Genomic DNA, 16,314 nt, shown 5'->3' with positions numbered 1-16,314 from the left:
AGAATTCCTGCATGCCCACCTCCCACAGTGGCTCCCCCTCAAAGAGAGTCTGTGCAGGTCACCCTGCAGATGGGCAACTCAATATTGCCTGATTTATCCAACCACCCTCACTCTATCTGATTGAGAAATCAATTTTTTTTCAGATTATTCTAGAAATTTACAAGATTCAAACCTGTCCTCTCTTCAGGTGGGGTGGCCACCTCTCAGGGAGAGCTCAAGTGCCCTCAATGCTGGGCTGCTAAAGGCACCCTGAAACACTGGATCCTGCAACCAAGGCTTCCAAGAGTCAGCACAGGAGAGAGTTTTCTATGAATAGACAGATTTCCTGCATCCCTCAGCTGAAAAACACCTGCTCTGGTGTGAGTGTTCCCCACTGGAACTGAATCTATAGGGATGTGTTAGTGGTGGACAGGGCAGTGCTGGGCTAATGGCTGGATTCAATGGTCTTGGGGGTCTTTTACAACCTTAATGATTCTATGATTCAATCTGCTGGCAAAAGGTGTAAGTAAGAACTACCTCATAAAGAAAGAAAGATGATGAAAAGACAATTCTTAGCAGCACAAATAGTATCTCAAAATAAGTCTGACTTAATGCAGGTGCCCCAGCAGACATAAAATTTGCTTTATTAGAGGAAGAAAACCTGTTTTTACAGTACTTTCTCAGCTAAACGGGCAGGACAGTGGGGCAAGACAGGTATTTCTGTTCTAGTTCATTCCCCTGGTGGAAATAAATCACAGAGGTGTGTGTGTGTGGTACAAGAAAGAACACAAAACTGGAGACATATTTCTGCTGTGCTTGTTCTCGGTAAGTATAAACTGAAAATTATGTGAATCCAAAAGCAAATGAGCAGCTACATGAATGCCCCAGCTGAATCTCACAGCAGAGGTCAGAAAATCAGCTTTCCAGACTGAAGCAGTCAAAGAAAATACATCAGCACAGTTCTCTGCCCAACCTCCTAAAGAACTTTTCTGTACATTTTTGAGATGTGTATTTTTGTGGAAACTCAACAGCTGAGAACATTTCCAAACTCTCTCTGCTGCACAGCAAGTCCTGGCTCAACTGTTTAAACAGATGGTTCTGTTTCATGGGAAATAGATGATAGCACCATTGCAGAAAGATGATTTTCAAGAAGACAAGGTACTGGTACATGCTGTGAAAAGGATAACAAAAACGTTTCTCACCCTGCCAACAACCTGCTGTCTTGAAGGACTGTTAAAAATTCCCCTAAATCAGGCAGAAAGAATCCATACATTAGCTACTATGCCCATAAAACTATTAGATATTTGGTACAGAGTATTGCAACTGTTACTTACTTGCTAATATAAGGACAAATATGTTATTTAACATTTTTATACACCCTAGTTCAGGGAATCATATTACCTTTCTTATCTAAAGAAATACTCTTTGCTCACAATGGTCTTTTCCCCACTCCCTCTAAATCTTTTTTTAAAAAATCATGTCAATCTTTAAACATGCTTTAAAATTACGAGCTGCCTTTTTTTTTCCCCCTAGAAAATAAACACATAAAGCTAAGCTCTACAGAACAAAGCAATACACACAGTGAGAGGGAGGATGAGATTTCAGTTTTAAAGCTTTCAGAGTATTACTGTAACAAGCTATTTTAGAATTTAAGACAGGTGAGGTGTTATCTCTGCACATTTTGAGTTGATTATTGACCTAGAAATTGTGAGCCAAGTGTGTCTGTCTTGGCATACTGATAGATGAAGGGACCACTCAACAAAAATCTGCAATGCAAGAGAAGTGACAGTGAGTTCCACAGGTGGGAGGAGGTTTCCCTAAGCCTTCAACTCTCCTCACATCTTCCTAGGGCATGTTCCACACAGGAATGGAGTGAAAACTCAACCAAAATGTTCATCCCCCAGTTCCTTCCAACTATTACAGGTCCTTGCTATGGTATTTCTGACTGGGTATCTATGTTATGTTTCCACCACAATCTCTCTATTGTAAGCAGCAAGCAGTTTACTCACAACACACAGATTGCAAGGGTTTGAGAACTACAAAATCACAAAGCTACTGGAACAGACTTAGTTACCGGCACGGCCTTCTCCATTAGATACTTGCCACTAAGTAAAGGTCTGTTGAGTGTATAAAGAGGTGGTAGATCTTCTATCTCTGCTATCCTCTGGTATACGGCTCTGGATAGATGATCCCCATGATATAAACTCCCCAAGATGATGCTAGAGAAGTAAATTGGCTCCACAAAGAGGCTAAGTAAGGCTCCTTGAATACCCAATACGTTCCACCTAAGAGGGAGGGAAAAACAAAACAAAACAAAAAACAAAAAAACACTTTCTTTTTAATGGAACAAGTAACATCTGCCAGACATAACAGCAGTTAATCACAACGGAGCAGACTTTCAACCCTTCTTCCTCCTGACCAGGACATGACCATGGTAGCATAAGCCAGAATTTCAGAGATCAGCTATGGGGATACTCAGTGTAACCCTGAGTAAAATGACCTAAAACAGGAGCAGACTCTGGAACCTGTACCCCTGCTAACATGTCTGGGGATGCATTTTCCAGCCGTCTAATGCTAGAGATGGACAGGATCATTCAATGTGAGAAAGCCAAACTGTGAGATTCTCCACCAGAAACAGCAGCTGATACCTGCAGAAGACACCTGGCAGGGAGAGGAGCATCCTTCCCAGAGCACAAGAAGGATTGTCTGCAAGACCTCCCTAACCTCACCACCACAAGGAAAGGCCTGGCCTTCAAACCCTAGGCCAACTGCCCACATCCTGCTGACAGGAAGGGCATGTGCATTGGCTTGCAATATCCATGGGCAGGGACAAAACTGAATTTGAAAACTGAAAACATACAAAGAATACATACAGTCTTTGCTCCCTTTAGCTGTTTCACAGATTCCAAACATAAATCCCTGTCTGAGAACTGTGATTTACACTGGAGTGGATCAGATCTAGAGGCATGGATATAGAATGCCTAGGAGCAAAACCCTGATTTTGGTTATTTTTTTAAATTGTGTTCATTTGATAAAGTTTTGGCTCTCAACATCTCTGTAACTGTCACACAAAATACTTTTGAAAACCTCAACATCTCCTGCAGAGTATTTTCACTGCCTTGGTCTGAAGACTACTGAGACACAATGAAAACAGCATATTTCAGTCTTGGAATCCCAGAATGGTTTGGCTTGGAAGGGACCTTAAATATAATCTAGTTCCAAATCCTGCAATGGGCAGGGACACCTTCCAGTATCCCAGGTTGCTCCAAGCCCTGTCCAACCTGGAGCTGGAGTCCAAGTGCAACAGCCAGACACAAGCAGCAGGAAAAGTTTCCTTTGGTGCTTGGATAGAACAGAGGAGCACATCGGAACCTCTCATGCTCCCACAGAATGGTTTTAAAAAGCCCATGCTAGACCAGGTTGCAAGGTTCTCCTAGGAGAACAGGGAATTCAGATGCTGCTCACAGTGTTTCCTGCAGCTTGTGCTGGGATGGCAGGGCTACACATCAGCATCCTTTCAGGCCAGAAACTCCACACTACAACTGTTGTACTACTGCAAAAACTGAACTACACAGGCTGACTTCAGGATTTGCAACATGTTTGGTTTTGTATATATAAAAATGGTAAAACAAAGATTATAATCCAATAAAACTATTTTTTTGCATATCTTTACTGATGACGAAAATGGAGGCAATATGCATTAATTTACTCACCTGTCATTAAAAAAGCCAGCCCTAATACGTGAGTAAAACTACTCTGCTAATATGAGGTGTATTTTACATGGAATAAAGGTGTATTTTTAATAAGACTGAAAACACAATCAGCAACCTAAAGTACAGCTACCAAGTGAAAATTGTTGCTTCCAGGACAAATATGCCTTTCTGACTGCTACAGTCACAGGTAATACTATGGAAGAAACATCTGGAAAGAATTTAAGACTGAGCACTGCAAACTGAGGTTTGTAGACAAGGCACATCACGTTTTACATTACATGATCAGTGCTTAAGTGATGACAGACAGTTTAAAATAGGCCAAAGCTCTCCTCTGGCAAGCCCCTACTTCCTAAATAAACCCTCTGCCAGACCCTTTTCCTTACTTCTGACTTCAGTACTTCCAGAGCTCATGTTTTGCTGCTTCCTCCCACACTTGGTGACCTTCTCTGGCGCAGAAAATGAAAGCTGACATTTGTCTTGTGAACTTCTGATTAGAAGAGGAGGAGGAGGAGTGAGGACAGCTGAGCAAATCTCTGCAAGGAGGACTGCATGAACTGGTATTACTGGGCACAGGCCTTGTTTTGCTGGGTTGTGTTGAATCCCCTTTGCCCCTGCAGCACACACTGGTGCTGGGCTCAGAGCCTGTGCAAGGACAGGGACTGCAGAAACCACTCATACAACCAAAACTCTTCATATTCATTAGGCAGGGTGGTGGTACTAGCTTTGGAGTTCACTGTTATAATAAAAGAACATATACTTCTCTACAGAAATGTATTCCTCTATCAGAAACTGGTTATAGTGCAGAGAAAAACATGAAACCCAAAAGAATCACATCATCACTAAGGCTGGAAAAGCCCTCTAAAATTACCGAGTCCAACCACTAAACCTGCTTACCACTGTTCCCAGGTGCCACATCCACACACCTTTTGGGCACTTCCAGGGACAACTCCACCACTTCCCTGGGCAGCCTGTTCCAGTGCCTGGCCAAAATTTTTCCCCAATATCCAACCTGAACTTCACCTGGCACAGCTCGAGGCCATTTCCTCTAGTCCTGTCCCTTGACACCTGGGAGAAGAGACCAACCCTCAGCTCACTCTGCCCTCCCATCCAGGGAGCTGTGGAGAGCAAGGAGGTCACCCCTGAGCCTCCTTTCCTTCAGGCTGAACCCCCCCAGACCCCTCAGCCTCTCCCTATCAGATTTATGGTCGTGTTCTGCAGATCGTGGCACAGTGAAAGAAAGAACTGCATGGAGACTTTCTCCTTGTTCCTTTCTCATGCTGTACTTCTGTCAAACAGTAATACCTCACTTGAGCATGTATGCTCAAACAACTTGTATGAATATAAACTGAGATGGAACCACCACCACACATCAGATTTCAAAAGGGCACAAGCATCACCTCCAGAAGTGGTAAAACTAGCTTGTTCTCCAATTTACAAGCACAGATTGTCAGAACTCACACCGACAACTGCTACCAATATAGCATTAACCTTTACTGAAAGCACAATTACTTTTGAAATTAAGGGGACAAATGCTGTATTTCACTACAAAGCTTCAGTGCAGTGCAGAAAATGCAAAATGCACTACAGAAAAAACTTCAAGTCAGTATTGTCTTTCCAGTGGAGCAATTAAACAATGGAATTTTTCCTTCACATTAAAGATAATATAAGAAAAGAGTTAGGTAAGTGAAGTGACTGGAATTTAGCCTACAAAACCACATCTAGGTGCTAAAAAACAAGCATGAGCAGAACACAGGAACGCTGCATCACATCAACAGATACAGAAATGCTTAAAGTAAGACAGGTAAAGCAGAGAGTTGCAGATGGGAAAGAACACCCAGGGAAGCAGGCTGGGAAACTCTTCCAACATAAGCCTTCTCACTGGAAACACTTGAGATACTTGTCTCAGGTAAGCAAAAATAATTGTTTTATGACAGCATTCAACATACTCTGACCATTTTGGTTTTAAGTTACTACAAGAATTTTCTCTGACAACCTTCAAAAACTTTACCTTAAACTGATATTTAAAGTGCAAGCTCTTAGATTGGTATAAACAGCCTCAAGATTTACATTTAAACTGCTAACACTTAAACACAGGTGCCCTGATTTGAGCTAAGGCACAGCTAATGGTGATTCCTTCACTGCTGGAATAGAAGGACAGTGTTGGGAAATGCTCCTTCAAACCAGTACCCAACCTTGGCCTTTGCAGGTCAATGGACATGAGTTCATTGTGTTCAACTCCTGTCAATTTACACAGAGGACACTCTGTACTGTGCTCACCTGATGTCTTAGAGATGAGCACCTCAGTGGGAAATCTGAATTTTATAAATTTACCAGACTCACTGCTTTTCTTATTCTATATGCAGTACTCCAGATCTTGTTCATGACAGTCTGGAGGGTGGATGCACTTCCTCAACTCTTCTGTTGTTCTCAAACATACTGCAGTGAAAGAAGAGGGTGGAGAAACCAGAGACTGACACCAAATCAAGGGTCCTCCTCTCCTATTTGCTACGTTGTTCCATTTCTGCTTTGGACCACTATCTGCTCAGGGGTATCTACAGCAGATTCCTAAAAGGTCTGTGGATTTCTTAATGAAATGCAGTTGATTTCACAGCTTGACACATGAGAAGGTAAGCAAAAATTAACTCTCAGCAACACTTTCACAGTGTGCTGGTTGCACCTCTTGCCAAAACTAAAAGCAGTTAAAAATACTCGTGCCGGGTAAAAACTCTCCTCTGAGCCTCCCAAACTCAAAAGGTACAGAAATTCTGTTATTCACATTATTTTAGAAAAAATCCAGAATTGAGGGGGGCCTAACAGCAGTAAGGCATAAAACTTGATGTTAATATCAAACATCTTAGGCACTAATTTTTATGCAGAGAGCAGGATAGGGCAGGGCAGCCACTATGTGTGACCCACAATGGTGTCCACATGGAAATAGTGTCAAAATTCATCTCAGGAAAACAAGAATCTCCTGCAACTACTCAAACAAGGCAAAACCTGACAAGTGTTTACAGTTCAAAGAGCTTCTCCTATCAGTATTATTTATAAACAACAATTACTATGAAGAAATGCAAATTATTTAGTTGGCATTTCATTTACCCCAAGTTTTTATTTGCAACTGATGGCAAGTGAGAGAAGGTGTCACAGTGGGAAGATGTAGGACTATCCCAGAAAGCTCTTTTCCTTCTGGCATGCAGAAGGCACAGCTTTAAACTGGTATTCTCTTTGTTTCTTAAAGAGATTAATTAAGACTCTATGGCCACTCCTCTTCAAGAGCCAGTTGTAAACAGGCAGAAGTATCTTTACAAGGAGTGAGAGCTTCTCTTAAATCAAGTGGCTGAGTCAGCAGCCCACACTATAAATCATAAGTGCAGGAAGTCTGGCCTTTGACAGTAGCCCTTCTCACAAACACCATTTTAGATTTGCTGTTACAGACAAGACAAGTTTTCCCCTTGTAGCTGCACTGAGACAGGAAACCACCCAGCTCTAACCTGTCCTAGCTTTTTTGGCACTGCTGCCCATATGTTGTTAGAGACTGAAATATTATAGGATATGACTTAAACACCTTCATGAAGGACCTTTGCCTATTATAGCAAAACTGTATTACAAAAGCTGCAGAGAAGACCCACCAAAACCCTGAACAGGCTTGACTGAGGCCCCACAGTTCTCACTGATGAAGATGGGATAAAGTAACATCCCAGGGCTGGGGAAGAAGAATATATTCACAGAGGGATCAAGCTCAGCACCTTGGGGAGGAGACCCCAGCTCTGGGGTTATCAGCTACCAAACTGATACAGCCTCATACCAAAGGGTGGGGTGAGGAGGGGTTTTGGGTGTGTGGAGGAAAAGCCTCTGCTCAGAGGCAGTGAATGCCCATCCTCTGCTGTGGAGGCAGCTCAGCTGTGGGCCATTCTCCCAGGAAGAAGTTGTATCCACATGAAGGACAGCAGAGGGGTCTCATGGCCCATCAAAGACCCCCAAAGGGTCCCTGCACCAGAGCACTGCAGAGGATGCAACAGATCCAGAGTCTCACAGGGCACAGTGTCAATCTGGCCCCCCACAAGGTAGGCACATGGGTGTTCCCACCTGCCAAAAACATGTATTAATCCACTGGATTCTATACTTTTATAATTCTATACTTTTTGGCATGGTGTTGAGTAGCAGGGACCCCTCACCACCAAGACCAGATGGAGGGGAGCAACAAAACATCACTGGGACCCTTGGATGGGTGATATGCTCCCTACCTAACCCCTGTCACTCTCCCCCTCCTCCTACCCCCGCCACACACTTCTTTCTCTTTTTTTTCACTTTGCCTCTTTTAGTATTCAGTAAAATATATACATTTTTGGCACCAAGATCTAACATTATTTAGTTTAATCCCGTTTTTTGGGTATTTTTTGAACATTCAAAGTTCTGCCTGTTTTATACACAGAGATGTAGTTTGTTTGCTCTTCTGGGTTCAAACTGGATCATAACATATATAAGCTTATTTGGAGAGGTTCCACAATGGGTAGTCATTTCTCACCACCTCCCCCTCAGGTATTTCACCTCAGTGCCACAGAACCACCATGCATCAAAGTGGCCACTGCAATTCACTTTACATCAGCTACTGTCAGTGGGTTTAGAACTAGGAAGGAGAAATGCTCACTTTTGGGGGGAAAAAAAATAGCAAGACCAAGTTAAAAATGTCCATTTGGATTTCCCACTGTGAATGAGCACAAAACAAGGCCAGTGGATGGGGGTGTGATGTTCCTTCACACAAAAGTTTATCAGAAAAATATTTTCTCTTCTTTAAAGTGGGAGAGCACCAATGACTTCACTTTTAACAACTCAACCTAGAAAGTTTTCTCAGCTCCTAGAGCTTTTCTAAGAAACTGTGTGAAAAGGAATTTTGTGCTTCTCATCAGGACATTAACCATTACCTGGAATTTTTAGGGAGAATGTAAGTAATCATTTGAAACCAAAACTATGGGCAGAAAAACACATCAAAAGAAAAAGGACAAAAATCAACATTGTGAAGTACCATGGCACCAGGCCAGGATACATTTAAAACAAATGCATGTATATTAATGTTAACTCTGGTCATAAACCACCTAACAGCTTACTTCAGAGTCACAGAGCTCTAACACACCAGGACAATCCTGTTTTAATGTTTCCAGTCCAAGTGGGATTACACTCGTGGCCCTCCCACACTTCTCACAACTTTTCCTGGATGTTCCTACCAGGTCTAGGAGGGTGCTGGGCAGCACACTGCAGCAAAGCACTCAAAGGCTAGAAACAGCAAGCTGGATTATACAGATAATCCACACAGATGAGCCAGTTCAGATACAAGTGGTCTGACACAAGGGCAATCCCATACCCCAGATTTATCCACATCTTTCCCAGGCTGTGATTGTGAACCTTTTGGGAAAGCTCAGTGGAAATTCCTGGGTCTGAGGCATAGTGGAGGACTGATTGCTGGACACTACTGAGCAAGGCATTCTTTCAAATGTAAATGGACAAAACACATCAGGGCAATGTTAAAAAAAAAAAAAAAAAAAAAAAAAGAAAATTTGGGCCTCCTTACCCGTCATTTTGTTCTGTGTCAAGGGGCTTTATTTGCTTCCTTCACTGGCACAAACAAAATTATTCCCATTAGCCCCAAGGAGAGGTGACAGCTAGCTATGGAAGCGAGAGATGGATTCTGTTCTGCATCACACAAAATCAACAAAAGAGTCAAATGTGTTCTAGCTCAACAACTGGCTTTTTTTTTTAATATATATTTGCAATGACAATGTGATAAAAGAATGTGGCATGAATCCCAAGTCAGGTGGTTGGGAGAAGCCCCTGGCATGAAACTGGGGAATTATCTGGTGAATTTTACTGAAAATATAATAAAAGAAGCAGAAATGTCATTTTTGCAGAATTACCTTTCCTAGCTTCCGAAAGGCCCTATTCATTTATGTTAGGGGTATTTAAACTAAAATAAAATGTTTTCCTTCAGTAGGGATTCTGATTACTTGAGACAAGACTAAAGGAACAAAGCCATTATATAATCTTCCTCCTCTATTTTTCATTTGGCATATGCAGTTCACAAGAATAGTTCCAACTTAATATCTTTAATAACCTTTGAATCAGGCTAACAGTGCCTTGAGAAAACAGCAGAGCTCTTTTAATTAAAACTTATATAACATATATATCATTAAAAATAACTAAAGTATAATTAGCTGGAAAACTTCACGTTTCTCATCTACTTTGCAAGACCACAAAGGCTGCAAACACACAGACTCATTTAAAAAAATTATGATGTTGCAATTCTCCCATACTTCCAGTGCTTGTTAAAGAATACTACTGCTGAATTTTTTTTGCCCATTTATGATTTTGAAAACAAACAACAAAAATTTTACAACCTTTGTCAAAAAGAACAACAAGAAAGGAATTGGATGAAACATAAATTAGAATATTGTTTTGGAAACAAAATATTTAATTTCAGTAAAATATTTAAACTATAATTAAAATCCTAGAGTGAAAACTAGAAGTGCCCGTTGATTAGGATTTTTTTAATAAGGACACTTTTCACCATAAAAAATAATAAAAATCTAAACTAAGCGTGGAAAATGTAGAAATCTTTGATATCATGGAATGGTTTGGATTGGAAGGGACTTTAAAGCCTGTCCTGTTCCAAACCCATGTCACAGACAGGGACACTTTAAACTAGACCAGGTTGCACCAAGCCCCATCCAACCTGACTTTGAACATTTCCAACAATGGGGCAAGGATGTGTATCACCAGAGGAAGTTATCCAAATATAAGTAATGCAATAGATTTATTGTACTGTTTTCCTAATGCTACACTACTTTAGGGGGAAAAAAACCTAAAACATTCCTCTGCTATTCCCCGGTGATAGAAATACACAACAAAGCTGTCATGACTTGATGTGACTGGAATGATACGGAATAACTACACCTTGCCTCTGAAACCAGCAAAAGGCCTGACACCAACTGCAGGTGAAGAATCAGAGCTTTACCACAGGGGTGACAACCACCCTCACACTATGTCTGAGCAGTGAGATAAACCCATCAATCCCCTGCACATTCATTGTGGGCACCATGCACCCTCTCCTCTCTTGTAGGAATCACAGGATGGTTTTGGATTGAAAGACCTTAAAGATTCCACCCCTCACATTCCACTAGTCCAGGTTGCTCCAAGCCTCATCCAGCCTTGGCCTTGAACACTTCCAGGGATGGGGCAGCCACAGCTTCTCTGGGCAACCTGTGCCAGAGCCTCATCACCCTCACAGGGAAAAAATTTCTTTCCAATATCTCATCTAACCCAGCCCTGCTTCAGCTTAAGGCCATTCCCCCTTGTCCTACGCCCTTCTTCAGCAATAACACCAACAGCAAAAAAAACCAACCATTCAGTGTCTCACCTGGCTATCTTGTCACTGCAGGACATGGTCAGCAGCCTCTCTCCTTGCAGTACCCCATCCCAGGTCTGGATAGTGGTAGTGGAGCGCACAGGGATGGTCCCTTCCCCAGACTCGATTTTTGTCCGCAGCTGTCCTCTCGCTTTGCGGTTTGGGTGTCTGTCCCCTTGGTCTGAAGGGCAAAAGACACTGAGAATCAGCTAAGGAACATGCTCAAAGGGTTTCACATCAAATCAGAGTAAGAAAGACTGATTTGAGGTATTTGCCTGCACAGTTCCTACTGCTCTTGGCAATTCAGCTGCAGCGTCAGACACCTCTTACAAATGCTGCCCTCCAAACCACACTTGCAGTTAAACCAAGCTTTCACCAAAGGAGCAGTAGGAAGCAGGCAGCTCTTGAGCTCTGTTCAGTGTGTTACAGAGTTAAAATGAAGTTAATGGGCAGACAGAGAACTGCTGTTAAAGGATGGAAACAGAGAAAGGGGATGGTTAGTTCTGTAGGAATACTTGCTGACTCACTGGCTTATCTCAGTTAGCATCAGCCTCTTCAAGACCACAGGGCTCATCACTCTATACTGAACTTCTACCACAGAGGAAGAACAGCTCAGATTTTTTTGGAAGAGATCTTTGTCTAAAACACTTCTATGCTAAAAGGAAAGAAGACACCTAAATTTTAACCGTGCTGCTTGTACATGCCCCAAGAATAATTTAAGCTCCCTTGGGTGGAAGAGGACTGCTGCCATACCCTCTTGTGCTGCTTCATGGGGTGAGAAAATCCGAGCATCACCACAAGGAGATGTGCTGATATAGAGATGGAACTGCACATTCTCCTTCAGCTTAAACCCGCCTTGCTCTGATCTGATGAAAATGGATTTTTGCTGATCTTCTTTATTGCTGAAACAGAGAAGAAAGCTGGAGTCAAAACTGACATTAACATGGAAATAGGCATAAGATGGGCAGACTTAACAGGCATTAAAAACAAATACATGATGGCTGAAAATTCTGTAATTTAAATCTAACAGTTATGACAATTAACAAAATTAAAGGACCGTCAAGACAGGAAACAGAGCCCATGGCAATCCCAGATGTCAAGAGCTTTCAGGCACTTAAATGAAACATCAGTACCCTTTAGCCCACTTCATGTTATTTTGATTTATACATTTAGAGTTTACAAAAGGATTGCCAATTATTTTCCCCATCCCCTCCTCTCCTGACTGACACCTCACTGAATAAATGTTTTGTTCAAATCAAACCTGAGGGCAACAGGCACGAATCCTAAATTCAACATCCTAATGCAGGACAAGTGCTTTACACTGAAATAATGAAGACAGATGTTTTCCATAGACACCCTTTCAGCTCTGTGGGATCAGCTCATCATCTCTTTCCCTCCAGCTTACCTTAGGTAAAGCTCAAGTTGAGTGTAGAGAAACTTCAGCAGACACCGTCGAGCTATAATTTCTGCATGGCAATCATTTAATGCAAGACCACGATCACTCATGTATTCACCATTGATGCATTTTGTTCCTGTAGAAACGCTTATTACCAGGGCATCTTTCACATCTGTACCTGCAAAACAATTTCAGGGAGGAGATGCAATTAACATCACAAATAATGCACTGAGTGATCTTCTTGCAGAACCCAAACAATGCTCTCTTTTTTGGTTGTTTGCTTCTTTAAAAAAAAACAAATGTTTTTTCTTCTGATAATTTATTTAAAACAAAAGCTTCACTCAGCCATATCTCCCTGCATGAGCACTGTCAGTGGTTCTTATGAGAACTACTCTTCGTGTTGGAGTTCAGACAAGTTAAAAATTTAAAGCCTGCAGGTAAAAAGTGCTGCATCAAGAAGAATTATTAAAGTCCAAGATCCAAAGTGCTTTTTTTCCCTGAGATTCAGGCAGCCAACAACTTTCAGCTGTACCTTCTGACCACTTATGCAGATATTCACAGCCACTTTAGAAATCTGAAAGGCACTGGTTTATTAAAGCAGCAACATGTTATGGAAGGGTATTGAGCCAACAACAGGAAAGGTAAGACTAGAAAAAAAAGAAATGTAAATGCTTAAATTGCTGTAAAGATCACCAGTACAATGTGTAGTTCTTGGTATTAAACCATCCCATGCAATAGGACTTAAAAAGTACATTGGGTGAGTGTTTTCTATACAGAGAACTGCCCTTTATCACTCAAAAAACTCAGCTGAATGAAGGACTAAGAAAGGTCAAAATGCCACAGCAAAACACTCAGGGGTATAAAAAGCCCATTAAGTTCAAATGAACCTGAGCCCAGCTGGGCTCTCCTGCCCACAAGGCTAGAGGAGAAGCACTAAGCTGTAACACAAGGCTTTGCAATGGGGTCATTTAATTCCAGCCATTCCTCAGACATGTACTCATGGCAAGATATTTTCTTATTCTGTGTAAAGCTATTGCTTCAGTTCATCTAAAGGTATTCACATGTTAGTTAAGTCTAAATTCTTTGGCACACAACTCTTCTGGGAATTGCACAGACAAGGCTGTAACCAGCATAAAAACCTGTTAAATATCACCAAACAAACAAAACTACAGCATGTTCCTCATGTATTTGGGGCTAAAACAGTGTTATTACCAGATGGAGGTCTGGCTGTTGCTCAACAGAGCTTGAGGAGCATCAAGGCTTCCCAAATCTCCCAAGGGCCTGTGTGAATGGGAGGGCAAGAGATCAGGAGGGGACAGAGCTGGGACAGCCTCGAAATGGACATTCTATCAAGGGTTCACATGGACTGAAGACCAGGATAAACCTTAAAGTGAGGAAAACTCAGCAGCAGCATGGTCATAGATTAGTTTAGGGCAGAACTTCAGTTTTGGGTGATTTGGACAAGCAGAGATCTCGTGTCAGCACCCAGGGAGCCACAACACCCCATACACATCACTGCCATCTGCCAAAACATAAACTGCTTTCTTCAGATATTTTTACTAAAATGACTGCCATAGAGCACTAGGAATAAAATGTAGCAAGAATAACAAAGTACAGAATCTTAAAACCTTGGAAGGAAGTGTAATTCTTACATAACATGTCCAAACCAGGAATACTGATGGGGGGTTTTAGTGATTTTCCCAAAGTTTCAGGATTAAGTTTAAAATCTAAATTTTATGAGCTACTCAGATGTGCCAGGCAGAGGACAGGAATTCTGGGGAAAAAAAAAGGTATTTGAAGGTATAATTTTCCTGTAAGTACCTGAGATTTAATTACTATATTTAGTTCACCTTCAAGATTAAACAGTAAAAATATTGGTTGACTGAAAAAGGTTAGTTTACTAGATGCAAACAGAGCTCTCATATTTAAGCATTCAAAATACTACTTTTTTTTTTTTTAATTTACCTGTCGTCATGACAACTCCAGCAAGGACTTTTCGACGTGCATGTGGAGATGAGAAATTTTCTGTCAAATCACTGAATTTATCTACAACCAAGCGTGCAACAGCATCAGCTAACACCTGTGGGACCACACAGAAATGCACATTTTTTAAAAATAATAAAAAAAAAATTTAAAATTACAGGAGCATTAAGTTATAAAGATTTCTGCTTTTAAATGAGTGGATAAAGGAAATGAAGTGAGTTTTTATTGTTCACTTTAAAAACTAACATTGAGGCGTCCCCTGCAAGTGGAAGCAGAGGTATGACTGTTCCATGTCTGCCCAAACAAGGTCAGACAGCACTAAGCCAAGCATTGAAGTACCTAATGCCCGTGATCCTGATGAACATTTGAGGCTTGGGAGAACAACTGTATAGACAGATAACTCTATATTCCCATGCTCAAACCTCAAAACACATCATTTCAGTATCCTCAACATTGAATCTGACAATAAGATTGAAATAAAAATCCATGCCCCTCAAATGAACCTTTTATAACAATCTAATTCCTTATCTGTTATATAAATAAAGACAATTTTGTTTTCGATCCTAGTTTAACACTTCCTATGTCCTATTTTTACAAGACCTATACAAAATCAGGAATAAAAAATGTCAGTGTATAACCCCAAATAAGCTGTCTCAAAATTAGGAAAGATTTCTGTCTTTCAGGAGAACTTGAACAGTCACTTTAACTCAGGCTGTGAGTGGGGCTAATTTCTAAAATGTAGGAAAACTTCTAAATAGCAGTCCTGCTCCTGTTGACACACAATCCAGTTCAGCTCTGCAGCTAATCTCACCTGCTGTTTTCAAGGCAGCTGGAACTGTAACTGCTAAAAAAAATGAGTCAAAACCAAATTCTTGAATTTTCACCTGAAAAGAAACTGAAGCCAAGGCAACCACGTGTTGATAACCAGCAGTATCTGAGATGTTCTAGGGGGGCACACCTGGCCCACAGCTTCACAAAGACACAGGTATTGTGTGTCACACCCACGACTGCCATTCAGACATTGAGTGAGGCACTGGAGCACAGGAACTGTGACTGCCCCATTCCTGGAAGTGTTCCAGGCCAGACTGGACAGGGCTTGAAGCAACTGGGACAGTGGAAAGTGTCCCTGTCCATGGCAGGGGGTGGGACTGGATGAGCTTTAAGGTCCATTCTAACCCAAACTATCCTATGACACAGATGTGTTAGATGCCCAAGGGAAAAAGAAGGAAAGAAAAAAAACAAAATAGAAAAACAGAAAAAGATTTGAGGACCACCAGCCCCATTCACCCCCATTTCCTAAACAAGGTTCATGAGAACCAACAGCCTAGAAATGACATAGGCACACTCTCAATGTTAACTTCCTTTTGGAAAAGCTTTAGCAGCCAAGAAATAACTAAAGCTTGGGAGTCAGGATTACAGAGCTCAGCAGCTCTCACCAGAGCCTGACAGAAAACAGTGACCAGCAATCAGGTCCCAGCTGCACCAGCTTCATCCATGGTTTGCAATTACTCAACTTGTGGAATCAAAAGACTCTTGACATTTCAAACACCAATTTTCTTGAAACATTTGAATGGACTGCAAACTCAGAACCTCCATATATTTTTCAGGAACATAATTTGGCACAGAGGTCATGAACGTGTCTGGTCAGGCACTGATTTTCAAACACAGTCTGTTTGTTGCTGACCCAAAATTGGGTTAAGTCCCTGTTCTGCCAGCACCACAACCACACAGCACTAAATCTGCATTTAATTGTCCTAGTACTTACCTAATGCAGAAAGCTGAACTTTAAGGTAAATATCCAAAAGAAAAAGCAAATAATTGAGTGGTTTTTAATCATGTCTTAGAAA

At 41.5% G+C, this 16,314-nt stretch overlaps 1 protein-coding gene across 1 annotated transcript in view; it reads right to left on the bottom strand.

Moving 5' to 3' along the window:
• The window catches only part of ADARB1 (adenosine deaminase RNA specific B1), a 65,472-nt gene that overhangs the window by 9,931 nt on the left and 39,227 nt on the right, over window positions 1-16,314 (bottom strand). The window contains exons 5-9 of the mRNA XM_083864780.1: window positions 14,450-14,564; window positions 12,494-12,662; window positions 11,842-11,990; window positions 11,101-11,269; window positions 2,083-2,264 (exon numbers count right to left, since the gene is read on the bottom strand). Of these exons, the coding sequence (XP_083720906.1) occupies window positions 2,083-2,264; window positions 11,101-11,269; window positions 11,842-11,990; window positions 12,494-12,662; window positions 14,450-14,564 (784 nt within the window). The remainder of the gene's footprint in view (window positions 1-2,082; window positions 2,265-11,100; window positions 11,270-11,841; window positions 11,991-12,493; window positions 12,663-14,449; window positions 14,565-16,314) is intronic.

This window comes from Zosterops lateralis, assembly GCF_965231275.1.
Source record: "Zosterops lateralis genome assembly, chromosome: 7".
NCBI lineage: Eukaryota > Metazoa > Chordata > Aves > Passeriformes > Zosteropidae > Zosterops > Zosterops lateralis.
The sequence above is the reverse complement of the archived record's forward strand: the minus strand, read 5'-3'. Positions and strand labels throughout refer to the sequence as shown.